The following is a 15,829-nucleotide window of genomic DNA, read 5'->3' as shown; positions in this document are numbered from 1 at the left end:
GTGTAATCTTTCAGGATCCTCTCAGCGAGAAGGGAAGAAAATCAGATTGGAGAGATCTCATAAGGTATTTAACATCTTATATTGAGTGGTAGCTACGTAAATGTTTTACTTTCTAAGTCTTCTGTATATATGAACTATTTAGAATTAAGCGACCCCATGGATTGTAGCCTGCCAGGTTCCTTTGTCCATGGGATTTTCCAGGCAAGAGAATACTGGATTGGGCTGCCATTTCTTCTGCCAGGGGACCTTCCTGACCCAGAGATTAACCTTCACCTCCTTCATTGGCAGGAGGGTTCTTTACCACCGAGCCACCAGGGTAGCCCATTATAAACTATAGAGAGGAAAAGATCTTAAATTTTCCATTCTCTTGCCACAATTTATCAGACTTTTTAAGGTATGAACAAGTAGTTTTAACTGTGAAAATTATTTTCAATTAACAGCATCAGTCTCCAGATTAATGTGTTAGGTTTTCTTAAGTTTGATAAAGTATTAAAATTTTTTGACTTCATGACTTTCATCAGTTTGATATATAAAACTTTGTTAATGAAGAAATAACCAACAGCAGAGCTCATTAATCTTTGTGAAAACACAAAAGCAGTATATGGATACCTTACTCCATTTATGTTTATTTTCAAAATTTACCTCGTGAGCCAACATTCTGTATAATTCTTCTTTCGTAATAGCTAGTCGTTCCCTGTCAATGCTATCAACCACAAGAATGATGAACTAGAAGACAAGCAAAAAGAAAGAAAATTGAATGGGATGTTCATGTTTTCTGCAAAACTACTCTAAGTGTTAGAAATACTTTCTACTATGGCAATATCGTCACTACAAAACTGGTCTTTTTCATCATAAAGAATTTGTATTGTACTGAATCACATCAAGCAGTAAAATCCAAATGTTAATAAGAAAAATAACTCACAACTTCAATAAATAAAAACCACGATGCAGTTTATTTTTTTAAGTGATATTTGAATATATAATATGCCCTTAATATATATACTAAGATTTCCTTTAAAATGCAAGTAGTAAAAGGTACTTTTAAAAAAGAAAGCCAGTCTTAAAAAAAAGTAATAGTAATTTAAATAACTCACTAAAACTTGAAAAAAAATTTTTACGTAAAATATCAACAATAGAATGTCAAGAAAAATGTGTTAAATGGAAATAAATATATACACACTTGGATGTTATACTAATATTCTAAGAGAACAGAAGAAAGCTATTGATTATGGTGTAAATAAAGAAAGGTGTATTACATATTTAAAATTAAGCATCTTTGATAAGAAAAATAAGATACAATGAGAAACGGCCCCTAAACTGAACATCTTATACAGAAGAAAAAGAAATGAGACTAAATATTTTGAGGGTTATAGAAGAGGAATCAAAAACACAGGAAGGGTAGAGTCATATTGTCCAAATGACCTTACAATTAGGGAAAAGAAACAAACAGAGCAATTCGAGCACAAACTAACAAGAGCTTATAAAGAGATAAAATGAAATCTAAAACCAGGGGATAAATATAAGAAATATGGGCAAGTCAGAATAGACAGAATACGGGGAAGTAACTCTGTAAGTTAAAGAAGGAAGGTGTCAGAAATTAGTCAATGACTGTGTAACTTACTGTATGGAGGTATTTCAGCTTTTAAATGACGCCTCCATGTAAACAATTTAAGAAGCAAGATAAGAAGGATGAACAAAGTGAACAAAAATCACTATGTAGATAAAATCTCTACCTAAGAATCTAAGACTGCAAATGCTATGTGCTATGCTACTGCGCTACATGGAAGGCCAAAAGAGTTCTCTGTAGTAATTTTGATATTCTTGTAGAAACAGTTTCTAAGGACAATTCATGTAAGTGGAGTCACTAATAACAATACATTATTAGTGAAGTCTTTTTATGTCAACAAACTGAAAAACTATCATTTAGGAATGTTATCAGTACATATGAATCAGCTGGAGCCAACTTTGATCTATTCACCAAAGGTAACTGCTCCTTTCAGACTTGGAGTTAACTGTGAGCTTTGAAGAAATTACAGCTATGTTAAAATGTTGTTCTTCCCTTATTCTAACACATTTTAGTTTCAGAATGTTAATTACTATGTTATGTAGAAATATAACTAACCTATAACCACAAATATTAGCTTATCAACCTATCCTCCCCTTGCAAATAAAAATAATTAAGCACTACTACAACTGCTAAATATCTATGATATGCCATCATGGTTTGACCAGTCACACACTGCACTAGAATATATACACACATACACATAGGCTATTATATTATAAATCTAGAGGAATTTTTTTTTAATTTTAAAAGACAAATTATTCACCAAAAATTCCTTGCATCAATACTCCCACCTCCTCTGCAACTCCTTCTCAAAAAAAAAAGTCAATTTTTAAGGTTTCATTACAGAAAAAGTAACTGGTTTGGTGTACCTCTTTGTAAAGAAAAACTATGGATGCAATTGTGCATTAGTATTCCTGAAGATAAACCTCTCTCAATAGCACTGAACTTTTTTTTTTTTAAGAATTTGCCTCTAAAAGGATTAAATAAACACAAACATAAAAGATATTCCATATTTGCTTCCTAGGTTGACTCAAATAATGAAATAAGTGACAGCGAATGCTAGGAGGATGGCTTGCAAATCATTTGCTTTTTATTTAAAATATAATCTCACCAAAAATGTGAATGTTCAATTCATGTGATTTAAAACTCCTATATTAAATTATGCTTAAAATATTGTATTCCTCTCTAACCACAGCCTCTTGTAAGGCTGGGAAAGGTTATATAGCTTATCCTGGTGTCCACGTCCTCCAGCAATGGAGATACTACAGTATTAGCCTAAGGATGAATTGAGAGAGCCAGGCAACAGTAAACTCCACTAGTGATAGCTCCCACTATTCTTCCAACTTGCCTTTCCTCTTTAATTTGAAAACCTCCAATTCCTCACAGAAAAAGAATGTTATTAAAAGGGAACTGTCACTATGCCTTCTGTACAGCCTATCTGTTTTCTGGGTTTACTCTTTGGTTCTTCTCATTCAAATTCAGAAGTAACCTCAGTATACCTCTGTATTTGAGTAATACGTGTTCCAGGATGATCGAAGTGACTCTTGACCACCAATATCCCACATAAGAAAATGAGTGTTCTTCACAACTATTTCTTCAACATTGCTTCCTATGGTTGGAGATGTATGAACCACTTCATTCATTAAGCTGTTAAAAGACAGACACCATAAAAACTCTTGTAAATCTTGAGAACCCAAAGCAACTGTTACCTCTGTATTTTCATATGAATCCACCTTTTTTACTTGCACCAATGATGGTAATCACCAGCAATAAAAATAGAACTTTGCAGAACATTTGTGCAAACACCTACACAAACAACAACTGAAGGAATGCTTTTTGGCTCTTAGAATAAACTACAGGCTTGATCTGGACACAACTGCGTGGAGTGAAAGTGCATTTTTGTGGCCAGAATTCCAACAGTCCCATGTCCTCTTATCAGTTAGAGCAGAACCAATCCCCTAGGCTGAAAGAGCAAATTTCTAGGTGACTGTGTCATCTATACTTGTAAAGTAGTAACCAACGAATAGTAAGTAGGCTATCATTTTTTAAAGACTGTCTACATGAGAAAACTGACACTTGGTTCAGCCATAAAGATTACTGGATGTCTATTAACTAAAACTACAGTCGATGTGCCATTCTGTTCTGGGCTCGAGTATGGTGGTTGTTTAAGTCACTAAGTCATGTCTGACTCTTGCGAGCCCACAGACTGTAGTCTGGTAGGCTCCTCTGTCCATGGGCTTCTCCAGGCAAGAATACTGGAGTGGGTTGCCATTTCCTTCTCCAGGGGATCTTCCCGACCCAGGGATCAAACCCAGGTCTCCTGCATTTCGGACAGATTCTTTACCAGCTGAGCTACAAAGGCTTGAGATCATCTTAAAGAGTGTCTACGTGAGAAAGCTAACACTTGGCTCAGCCACAGAGATTCCTAGATGTCTATTAACCAAAACTATAGTCGATGGGCAAATGAAAATACACTGATGTTCATATCACGTGTATTATCATCATCATCCTATTAATCAATTAATTCAACAAAATTTATCTGCCTATAATATGTCAGTACTATGTTGGAAGAAGCTTGTAATTCTCCTTTGGGTTTAATGTACATATTTTTGAAACTATATGCAAAATTACTTCAATGATGACAGGTTTCTAAAATGTTTATTTCTAATGTCCAAAGGCTAAGGTATACATAATGACCAATGGATGAATGCTTTAAAGAAAAACAAGTAGTCATTCAACTCTGAAACAACAAGCCGTAAGTTGGTAGCTTTTCAGCAAAGCAGCTGAAAAAAAGCACTAAGCATTGCTTAAGTGAAGTATTTCTGGAGAGTTGTCAGCTGATGTGCTTAAGATGAGGCAGCAACAGACAAGAAGCACACAATGGAGCACTGTATTTTATAATTATTTGTTAAAATGCCTGGGACACAGATCCACTTCCACTGTTTAACAAGGATCACTGCATTGGCACTGAGAGGATAATGGGAGGCAGTGTGACAAGTGGATTGATGGGCTGTTAAAATATCCTGAAAGTAATGTATTTCTCTGGAAGTCTCAAGCCTCTTGTTGCAAGCCGCTAAAGCAGTATTTTCAGGTGTGATCTTCATTTCTTTTGATTTGACAAGTCTGGGTATGTTAAACAATTCCTGAGCTGTTAGTCAGGAGAGCAATAATAGCTTTAATATATCATTCTATTCACATGGACTTCAGAGAGGGAAGAGCTCAGCAAAATGTACTTTATCCCATCCTTCCCTCACAGGAATGTGTGCTTCAGTTATTTTTAGTTTAATATTAATTCTTTTTTAAAGGCTGGAAAAAAAAAATGAGTGTTTTTGAAGGTTGTAGCAAACATACAGCAAATTTACCTTAAAAACTGCTTAATAAATTTTGTGTTTGGCTAAATACAAAACCATATGTTTAAGTTTTCCCCTTATAATGGCATCTCATTCTTATTAATTATACAAAATTAGCTCCAATATTGAAAATAAAACTGTTTAATTAAACACCCATACTTACAATTGATAAAGAATGGTGGTTTTCCCTGCGTTATCCAGTCCCACTATAATTACTTTGTGTTCTACAAAAAGAAAGCAAACCAGAAACATTTAACACTGCTGTGCACTTCAATTACATGCTTTCAACAATGATTATTAGTCAGCTCTCTAATGAGAATCACTCACTGGATATTTATTCCTGGATTAAGGTACAGACAGAAAGAAAACTTTATGATGTCAAGACTATTTGCCTTAAGTGAGGTAATTGTTATGACGTTCTCTTTCTCTTATAAAAGAATCTGGGAGATGGGTAAGATACAGGCACGAGAGAACTTTGTCACTTATACTGAGTTTGGGGGAAAAACCCAAATAGTAATCTTGATGAGACAGTATGACTTAGAATGTAAGTTTAGAAGGAAAAAAAAGCATTGTACAGACCTGCTTGCCCTCTCTACCAATCAAATTAGTTATCAAGTTGTTTTTACAGTCGGATGTTTTCCGACCTACCCATACCAAGATTTTTTTTTTCTTTCTACTTAAAAATCCAAAAAAACTTAAAAGTATTCCCTGTCAATAATAAGACGTATAATTTCTTTTTTTAAGACACATAATTTCAGCCAGACTTTTTTCCCCCCATTAATTTCCAGACAAATAAGCAATTACTGAGTTTTTCATGCTTTTTCAACTGTTTCCACCCTTCATACAAAAACAACTCTTCAGTTCCCTCCTTCTAGTGCCTTATGTTAGATGTGCCATTTCTTTCATAACACATTTTTAAGGCCCAGCTAATTATTCTGTTAAGTAGTAGATATTTGGGAACTGCCTTAGAATTCAGAAAATACTTTACATATCGTCTTTGCTAGACTTTTAGCCTATACAGAATGTATGATTCCTCTTTCCCAGGGCAGAACATTTAAAAAGTTACCAGTGAATTCAACAGGGTATGTAAGGAAGTTGTCATAAACACAGCCACATAATCAACTGATTTGTAGTGAATCTGCTACATTTCACATCAGAGCCCTGATGCTCTTGGTAACTGCTGATGAATGTCAAAGTTCTGATTATACATCTCATCAAATAGTATCAATACTGCACCCGTCAAAAAGAGGAGCCATAATTCACATACAAGTTCTCATGTGACAAAACATCTCTGTCTTCTCATGACCCACATGCTACACAGGCACTGTCTATAGTACTGCAAGACAAACGACATGTCCTCTGGAAAGGCTATTTTCACTATGGCAGGAGTTACTTTCCAAAAAAAGAAACACAACTTGTTCGCTTATCTTAACTCACTGATAACCAAAGATCAACTAAGAGACTAAGCTATGTAACTGTCAGTGATTTCCTGTAGAGTAGCTTCGATTAAAAACAATTTCCTTTGCCTTTCATAATTAACTAAAATAGATGTCCTTTCATTATTTATTTACCTAGTATGCTAAAAACACATATTTCAAAATATATCAGTTATGGTTCAAGTGAGTCTCAAATTAAGGTGAGAGGATTTATGCCAAAGGTCGAACTGCAAACCGCTACCTCTGAGATGAACTTGAAATATTTTAATGTCATTTTTATTTACAGAGCAGGGAATAGATTTCCATTTCACTAAAACTGAAATTTCTAAAGTTATGAGGAGAAAATTATACAACTGTATATTTTTATAACTACAACTTCTCTTCAACATGTATATGTAAGCCATATATTCTTATCTTCCAGCTCTTCAAACTACTCTCCATGAATACAAAAAAAGTTAATTTTTAGTTAAGCTTAAAGAGGGCAAATCATAACATGGGTAACACTAAATTCTTTATTTCAAATGGACTTTACAAGTGTAATTAAATTAAGATTTACTGTCTTTTCCCCAATGTTTCCAGATAGCATTATTTATTTAAAAAACACGTTGTCATAGAGTAATAGGCTGCCCATGCTTAGGGAAAGGAATGTGTGTTTTAGGCATGGTTGTGTGTGGAAAACCAAGTAATTCTGGGGTTAAGCCATAACAATCAGAATGACAAGGAATCCAAACATTTTAGAACTGTGTCACACACCACGAGATGGTCTCTGTGGGCATCTTACTTCACTAGAAACCTCTTCCAGATCATTTGGGCTCTGGAGATGCATCAACTAGTAGCATTGGAAACATTATTCTCAGACCTTTGTTGACAGTAGAGGTGCAGCTTGGTCTCCTGGAAGAGATTTCTAGTGAAGTAAGGTGCCCACAGAGACCATCTCATGGTGTGTGAGCCAGCACAAAGCAGGTTTATTTGTATTAAATGAAGGAAAATATTCAATCATAGAGCTTTTGTTTAATTTTGACCAAGTGTTTGCACAGAAGTTTTTTGACAGGGCTTGGCTTTGGTGTTTATTCTCTTGGATTTCCTCAAAAGCTGCACCCACCCATTCCCCACCACCCACCCCCGAGCAAGGAAGATATAAAGACTATACAGAACGAGGCTTCAAAGAAAATTAGTACGCTCACTGGCTTGTAGACAAATATAGGTAAAACAGCTAACAGGAAAAATATGATGAAAAAGGAACTTCAAAAAAAAAAGTAGGAAAAAGAACAAAAAAAGTTTCTCCTTTTATCCAGCTAAAAAGATTTTTATATACTTAATTTGTAGTTTTAGTAAGGATAACAAATAGAATTTATAGTTTTAGCATAGACTATTAAACAATGAAAATGGACTAACGCCAAAAAAAGTATATAAAATGACCAATTTTTAATCTTAAGACAAAAGATAGTCACCTAAACATCATGAAATAGGGATTGTTATCTTCTAGATACATAATATCTGCACTAAAATTGTCATATAATGAGAACAAGCCCTCTATGAACACAGAGAATGTGAACAACTATGTAACTAACAAATAAAGATGCCCTATGCCAAAATTTAGTGACTTGGAAATTTAAAATACAGCATGTATAGAAAATAAGTTTGCATTACTGCAATAGGTAGGGAGTAAAATGTCAGAGAATATGAGGTCACAACCTGAGACCTGAAGGCCTGGACAGCAATGAGTTGTAGCCTGCCTTCTGGAGAAGGCAAAAGGGAGAGCCATTTAAAATCCCTGTCCTGTATTATACTACTACAGAATCATAAAACATCATAGCTTTATTTGCTCCTTCTCTCCCACCTCCTCATCAAAGAATGTGTTACCTACACAGCAAATCAGAGGAACCTAGGTCTCCAAAAAGGCACAAAAATACTAACTTGGGCCACCTTGCGTATTTTATAGATTAAGAAATTACAGGCCTATGAAGTTAAATAAAAAAAAAAAAAAACTCAAGATGCTATTTTCAGCAAAAATACACTTTAGGAATGAAGGTAAAACAGGCATTTGCAGATGAAAGGAAACTAAGAGAACTGATTCACCAGCAAAACCACACTACAAAAATGGTAGTGTAGTTGATTTGGCCTGAAAGTAAATTATACAAGATGGAAATTCAAAACATGAAAAACAGGAACGTGGATAAATATGAGAACATTTTCAGTTCAGTTCAGTTCAGTCGCTCACTTGTGTCCGACTCTTTGCGACCCCATGAACTGCAGCACGCCAGGCCTCCCTGTCCATCACCAACTCCTGGAGTTCACTCAGACTCACGTCCATCGAGTCCGTGATGCCATCCAGCCATCTCATCCTCGGTCGTCCCCTTCTCCTCCTGCCCCCAATCTCTCCCAGCATAAGAGTCTTTCCAAATGAGTCAACTCTTTGCATGAAGTGTCCAAAGTACTGGAGCTTCAGCTTCAGCATCATTCCTTCCAAAGAAATCCCAGGGCTGATCTCCTTCAGAATGGACTGGTTGGATCTCCTTGCAGTCCAAGGGACCCTCAAGAGTCTTCTCCAACACCACAGTTCAAAAGCATCAATTCTTCAGCACTCAGCCTTCTTCACAGTCCAACTCTCACATCCATACATGACCACTGGAAAAACCATAGCCTTGACTAGACGGACCTTAGTCAGCAAAGTAATGTCTCTGCTTTTGAATATGCTATCTAGGTTGGTCATAACTTTTCTTCCAAGGAGTAAGCGTCTTTGAATTTCATGCCTGCAGTCACCATCTGCAGTGATTTTGGAGCCCCACAAAATAAAGTCTGACATTGTTTCTACTGTTTCCCCATCTATTTCCCATGAAATGATGGGACCAGATGCCATGATCTTCATTTTCTGAATGTTGAGCTTTAAGCCAACTTTTTCATTCTCCTCTTTCACTTTCATCAAGAGGCTTTTAGTTCCTCTTCACTTTCTGCCATAAGGGTGGTGTCATCTGCATATCTGAGGTTATTGATATTTCTCCCGCCAATCTTGATTCCAGCTTATGTTTCTTCCAGCCCAGCGTTTCTCATGATGTACTCTGCATATAAGTTAAATAAGCAGGGTTACAATATACAGCCTTGACGCACTCCTTTTCCTATTTGGAACCAGTCTGTTGTTCCATGTCCAGGTCTAACTGTTGCTTCCTGACCTGCATACAGATTTCTCAAGAGGCAGGTTAGGTGGTCTGGTATTCCCATCTCTTTCAGAATTTTCCACAGTTTATTGTGATCCACACAGTCAAAGGCTTTGGCATAGTCAATAAAGCAGAAATGATGTTTTTCTGGAACTCTCTTGCTTTTTCCATGATCCAGCGGATGTTGGCAATTTGATCTCTGGTTCCTCTGCCTTTTCCAAAACCAGCTTGAACATCAGGAAGTTCATGGTTCATGTATTGCTGAAGTCTGGCTTGGAGAATTTTGAGCATTACTTTACTAGTATGTTAGATGAGTGCAATTGTGCGGTAGTTTGAGCATTCTTTGGCATTGCCTTTCTTTGGGATTGGAACGAAAACTGACCTTTTCCAGTCCTGTGGCCACTGCTGAGTTTTCCAAACTTGCTGGCATACTGAATACAGCACTTTCACAGCATCTTTCAGGATTTGAAACAGCTCCACTGGAATTCCATCACCTCCATTAGCTCTGTTCGTAGTGATGCTTTCTAAGGCCCAGTTGACTTCACATTCCAAGATGTCTGGCTCTAGATTAGTGATCACATCATCATGATTATCTGGGTCGTGAAGATCTTTTTTGTACAGTTCTTCCATGTATTCTTGCCACCTCTTCTTAATATCTTCTGCTTCTGTTAGGTCCAGACCATTTCTGTCCTTTATCGAGCCCATCTTTACATAAAATGTTCCCTTGGTATCTCTAATTTTCTTAAAGAGATCTCTAGCCTTTCCCATTCTGTTGTTTTCCTCGATTTCTTTGCATTGATTGCTGAAGAAGGATTTCTTATCTCTCCTTGCTATTCTTTGGAACTCTGCATTCAGATGCTTACATCTTTCCTTTTTGCCTTTGCTTCTCACCTCTCTTCTTTGCACAGCTATTTGTAAGACCTCCTCAGACAGCCATTTTGCTTTTCTGCATTTCTTTTCCATGGGGATGGTCTTGATCCCTGTCTCCTGTACAATGTCACGAACCTCATTCCATAGTTCATCAGGCACTCTTATCTATCAGATCTAGACCCTTAAATCTATTACTCACTTCCACTGCATAATCATAAGGGATTTGATTTCAGTCATACCTGAATGGTCTAGCGGTTTTCCCTACTTTCTTCAATTTCAGTCTGAATTTGGCAATAAGGAGTTCATGATCTGAGCCACAGTCAGCTCCCGGTCTTGTTTGTGTTGACTGTATAGAGTTTCTCCATCTTTGGCAGCAAAGAATACAATGAATCTGATTTCGGTGTTGACCATCTGGTGATGTCCATGTGTAGAGTCTTCTCTTGTGTTGTTGGAAGAGGGTGCTTGCTATGACCAGTGCATTTTCTTGGCAAAACTCTATTAGTCTTTGCCCTGCTTCATTCCACATTCCAAGGCCAAATTTGCCTGTTAGAGAACATTTTACCCCCTCTTCAAACTGAATGCAATACAATATATTAAAATCTGGGGAATAAAGCCAGGCAGTACATAAGAGGAACATTTAAAGCTTTAAGATGTTTATATATGAAAGGAAAAAAAGATAAAAACAATGACACCCTGCTGCTGCTGCTGCTGCTGCTAAGTCACTTCAGTCATGTCCAGCTCTGTGCGACCCCATAGACAGCAGCCCACCAGGTTCCCCCATCCCTGGGATTCTCCAGGCAAGGATACTGGAGTGGGTTGCCATTTCCTTCTCCAATGCATGCATGCATGCTAAGCTGCTTCAGTCGTGTCCAACTCTATGCAACTCTATGGACAGCAGCCCACCAGGCTCCTCTGTCCACAGGATTCTCTAGGCAAGCATACTGGAGTGGCACCCACCCAACCCTTAAGAAGGTAGGGGGAGGGGAGGATAGGAAACTCAAAAGTAGATGGGAGGAAATGAAAAACAAGAATTAGTGAAACAGAAACAAAGAAACAAAAGAGAAAATTAAAACCTTTTCTTTGAAAATATCTAACAAAACAAAGGTGGGACTAATACCAGCTTTAAAATTGATGGTGAAGTTACTTCAAGAAAAGAGAAAGTCTAAAGGTAACAGATGGCTCAGAGGGTAAAGAATCTGCCTGCAATGCGGGATTCCTGGGTTAGGAAGAGTCAAGACACTGAGTGACTAACAAATGAGAAACATTTCTGTTTCAGTAAAGACTCCAAAGTAATCAACTGGGGGGGGGGGGGGGGCGGGGGGGGGAAGCCTTCAGCAAATTCTACTGGGACAAATATCCACTTAAAAAAATAAAATAAAATAATGAATCCCAACCCCAAAACAATCTGAGATGACTCACAGACTAAAGCATCAAATCTAAAGCTTCTAGATGAAAGGAAAAGGACACAGAAAGTAACAATCACTTAAATAATAATATATAGAGAAATGAAACTTCACCAAAACCAAAACTTCCAATCAGCAAAATTCTGCATTAAAAATTGAATAGAGAAGTCATAGGCTGGGGGGTTAGGGGTGGATATATTCACAAAACACATGTGACAGAAAACTTAATTCCAGGATGCATGCTAAGTCGCTTCTGTTGTGTCCACCTGTAGCCCACCAGGCTCCTCTGTCCATGAGATTCTCCAGGTAAGAATACTAGAGTGCGTTGCCATGCCCTCCTCCAGAGGATCTTCCCAACCCAGGGAAAGAACCCATGTTTCTTACCTCTCCTGCACTGGCAGGAGGGTTCTTTACCACAAGCGCCACCTGGGAAGTACAATTCCAGTATAAATAAAAAGTTTTTCGACCCCCAAAAAGGGGGCAGGGAAAAGGATTCAAACATTGTGCAAAGAAAGATACACAAACGGCCACTTAGCACATGCTGCTGCTGCTGCTAAGCCGCTTCAGTCGTGTCAGACTCTGTGTGACCCCATAGATGGCAGCCCACCAGGCTCCTCCGTCCATGGGATTTTCCAGGCAAGAACACTGGAGTGGGGTGCAATTGCCTTCTCTGAGTTAGCACATAAAGAAGTGTTAATACCCAAAAGTCATCAGTTCAGTTCAGTCACTCAGTCATGTCCAACTCTTTGCGACCCCATGAAACTGCAGCACGCCAGGCCCCCCTGTCCATCACCAGCTCCTGGAGTCCACCCAAACCCATGTCCGTCAAGTCGGTGATGCCATCCAACCATCTCATCCTCTGTTGTCCCCTTCTCTTCCTGCCCTCAATCTTTCCCAGCATCAGGGTCTTTTCCAATGAGTCAGCTCTTTGCATCAGGTGGCCAAAGTACTGGAGTTTCAGCTTCAAGATCAGACCTTCCTATGAACACCCAGGACTGATCTCCTTTAGGATGGACTGGATGGATCTCCTTGCAGTCCATGGGACTCTCAAGTCTTCTCCAGCACCACAGTTCAAAAGCATCAATTCTTCCTTCGGTGCTCAGCTTTCTTTATAGCCCAATTCTCACATCCATACAATGACTACTGGAAAAACCATAGCCTTGACGAGACAGACCTTTGTTGGCAAAGTAATCTCTGCCTTTTAATATGCTGTCTAGGTTGGTCATAACTTTCCTTCCAAGGAGTATGCATCTTTTAATTTCATGGCTGTAATCACCATCTGCAGTGATTTTGGAGCCCAGAAAAATAAAGTCAGCCACTATTTCCACTGTTTCCCCATCTAAAGTCACCAGAGAAATGCGAATTAAAACTGAGACACCATTACACACCCAACAAAATAGCTAAAATTAAAATACTGACAACACCAAATGTTGGTAAAGATATGGAACAAGAAGCCTCAAATGTTGCTGTAAAAGTTAAAAAAAAGTAAAACCACTTTAGAACAATCTGACAACCCATCATGATGCAGATGAATAAACAGACTGTGGTATATTCATGCAATGGAATTACTTATAACAGCTCTATAGGGAAAGCTCCCAGGGTAAATACACAGAAACAGAAAATAAACAGAGACAGAAACAAACCTAAGACACTTGGAAGACATAGCATTGTGAAGCAATGACATAAGAACAACAACAAAATAACATTTAGCAAATAATAAGTTTTTATAAATTAGAAATATAACAGCTAAAAATAGTCAACAGGATTGGAAGACAAAGAAATAGCCCAGAACTCACACACACACACTCAAAAGACAGAAAAATGGTAAGGACATTTAGTACCATATGACCAATAAGATTTACAGGTTAGTAGAGGAAGAAATCCTAAATTTAAGAAGAAAACAGATTTCCTAGAATGAAAAATACTGGGAGCTAGAAGACAGTAATACCTTCAAAATTCTGAAAGAAATGCTTTCCAACTTGGAATTCTATATCCAGCTCAAGTATAAATCAAAAATGAGGAGTCCAAGATATTTTCAGGTATTTGGAATCACACACAAAAAATTATCACTTGGACACCTTTGCAGGAAATTTCTGAAGGATGAACTTCATCAATGAGTACAGTCAGGACATAAGAAAAAAAGAAATTTCTAATAAAATCGAAAAGCAAAGGAAATTCCTAGAATGGTAGCAAAGAAAGTCCAGAATAGTAGTATAGCAGTCAAAGATGAGAAACAGGCCCACTAAGAGCAGGATGGAATACTGAGGGGGTGAGTAGGAAGAATAGATCATGATAGGTGTGATGCAGAAACTCTACTGTTCTTGCCTCAAAAATTTCACAGACAAAGGAACCTGGGGGGCTACAGTCCATGGGGTCACAAAGAGTTAGACACAACTGAAGCGACTTAGCACACAGCATGCACAAAGAAAACTAAGGCAATGAGATGTGATTATTCAAGGGGGGGGGGGAAGCTGTAGAAAAAAGGGAAACATAATTATAGCATATTGCAGCTCAGTAGTAATAAAACTTTACAGTCACAAAAATGAAAAGACAAGATGCAGATTAACCCAAAATACTATCCTAGGATAATGAGGGAAAAGGGTATAAAAATACTAATTTCTCTCCTACCACAATAACACAAATAATTAGTACACCTGTAACAAATATAATGTTATGTGGTGATTATATCTCAATTCTTTAAAAACCCCAAATTATGTTTAAAATTTCCATGTTATCCAGAATATGCATATTATTCAGAAACGTGTGATTTGACTAATATATCATTTACAGACTTTAGAACTATATAACTTTTTAAAAAGTGTGTTACTTTGATATAAAATTTTTGTTTGAAAAACAAGAAAAAAAGTTCTTTTATATTGGGGATACAATAACAAGACAAAGTTCATGCCTCAAGGAATTCATTTCTACTGAAACAAACAGATAAGTACTGTAAACAACTAAGTTTATATGATTACAGGGAGTGGTAAGTATTACTCAGAAAAAGAAGGTGGGTAGACACAGTGAATGTTGGGGTAAAAGTGGTCAGGAAAGGAAAGGGCTCTCTGAGGAATGACATTTGATCAGAAATCTGAACCATTTGAAGGTATGGATAAAGCAGGTTTTAGAAAATAGGGCAGTGATAAATTTAAGTCTGCTGTGTTTGAAACTAGCAAAAAATCCAGAATTAAGAGCAAAATACTAATAGGAGACATCAGATGTAAGCCATCAGAAGTGAACAGTAACAACGTCATACAAATTGGCTAACACTGCTCAAAATGATAGCATGAAATTAACCAATGAGAAGGAAATGATGAGTTAATGAAATTAAAATGTCATTGTTCTTTGGTTCTGAAAATGAACTACAATTAAAATCATATTCCACTCATTCCTAACTCTGGGTAAAATAAGAAATAACTGATGACCAACTGTATAGTGGTGACAACACAGAAAAAAAGACCAAGGTCTAAGAGAGTTAAGAAAGTTTAAAAAAAAAAGAAGAGTGCTCAATTTCAGAGGTGAATCTAAAGACAGGTATCAACATATGTATTTTCTACAGGCATAAGCTCATTTTATTGCACTTTACAGGTATTTCATTTTTTACAAATTGAAGGTTTGTGGCAATCCTGCATTATCAGATGATGGCTAGCAATTTTCAGCAATAATTAAACTAGGATCTCTACATTGTGTTTCAGACATAATGTTATTGCACATTTAACAGACTACAGTATGGCCTAAACATAACTTTTATGTGCACTGGTAAAGCAAAAAAACTGTGTAACTGGCTCTTTTGCAATATTTGCCTTATTCTGGTAGTCTGGAACCAAACTTGGACTATCTCTGAGGTATGCTTGTACAAAACACAGAAACAACCAAAGATATACACAATAGTTTGCAAAGATAATCAGATTTTAAATTACTTCCTTCATTGATAAGTACATTGAAGTAATCAGTCTCCTAGCTTAAAATAAGGAAGCACAAAAATCACAGAGATTAAGTATGTACTTTGCATTAGCTTTATTTAGCCAAACGTGCTGTTAGTATACTTATT

The 15,829-nt window shown here is 37.1% G+C and overlaps 1 protein-coding gene across 2 annotated transcripts in view; it reads right to left on the bottom strand.

The window, feature by feature from the left end:
• The window catches only part of ARL5B (ADP ribosylation factor like GTPase 5B), a 31,497-nt gene that overhangs the window by 8,137 nt on the left and 7,531 nt on the right, over window positions 1-15,829 (bottom strand). Inside the window, exons 2-4 of one of the 2 annotated variants that reach the window (XM_012188287.5) lie at window positions 5,081-5,141; window positions 3,067-3,214; window positions 643-726 (exon numbers count right to left, since the gene is read on the bottom strand). In XM_012188287.5, the coding sequence (XP_012043677.1) occupies window positions 643-726; window positions 3,067-3,214; window positions 5,081-5,141 (293 nt within the window). The remainder of the gene's footprint in view (window positions 1-642; window positions 727-3,066; window positions 3,215-5,080; window positions 5,142-15,829) is intronic. The other variant, XR_009595905.1, reaches the window with a different exon arrangement.

The sequence above is a fragment of the Ovis aries genome, chromosome 13 (assembly GCF_016772045.2).
Source record: "Ovis aries strain OAR_USU_Benz2616 breed Rambouillet chromosome 13, ARS-UI_Ramb_v3.0, whole genome shotgun sequence".
Taxonomy (NCBI): domain Eukaryota; kingdom Metazoa; phylum Chordata; class Mammalia; order Artiodactyla; family Bovidae; genus Ovis; species Ovis aries.
Note: the sequence above shows the minus strand (reverse complement) of the source record. Positions and strands in the feature narration are given on the sequence as shown.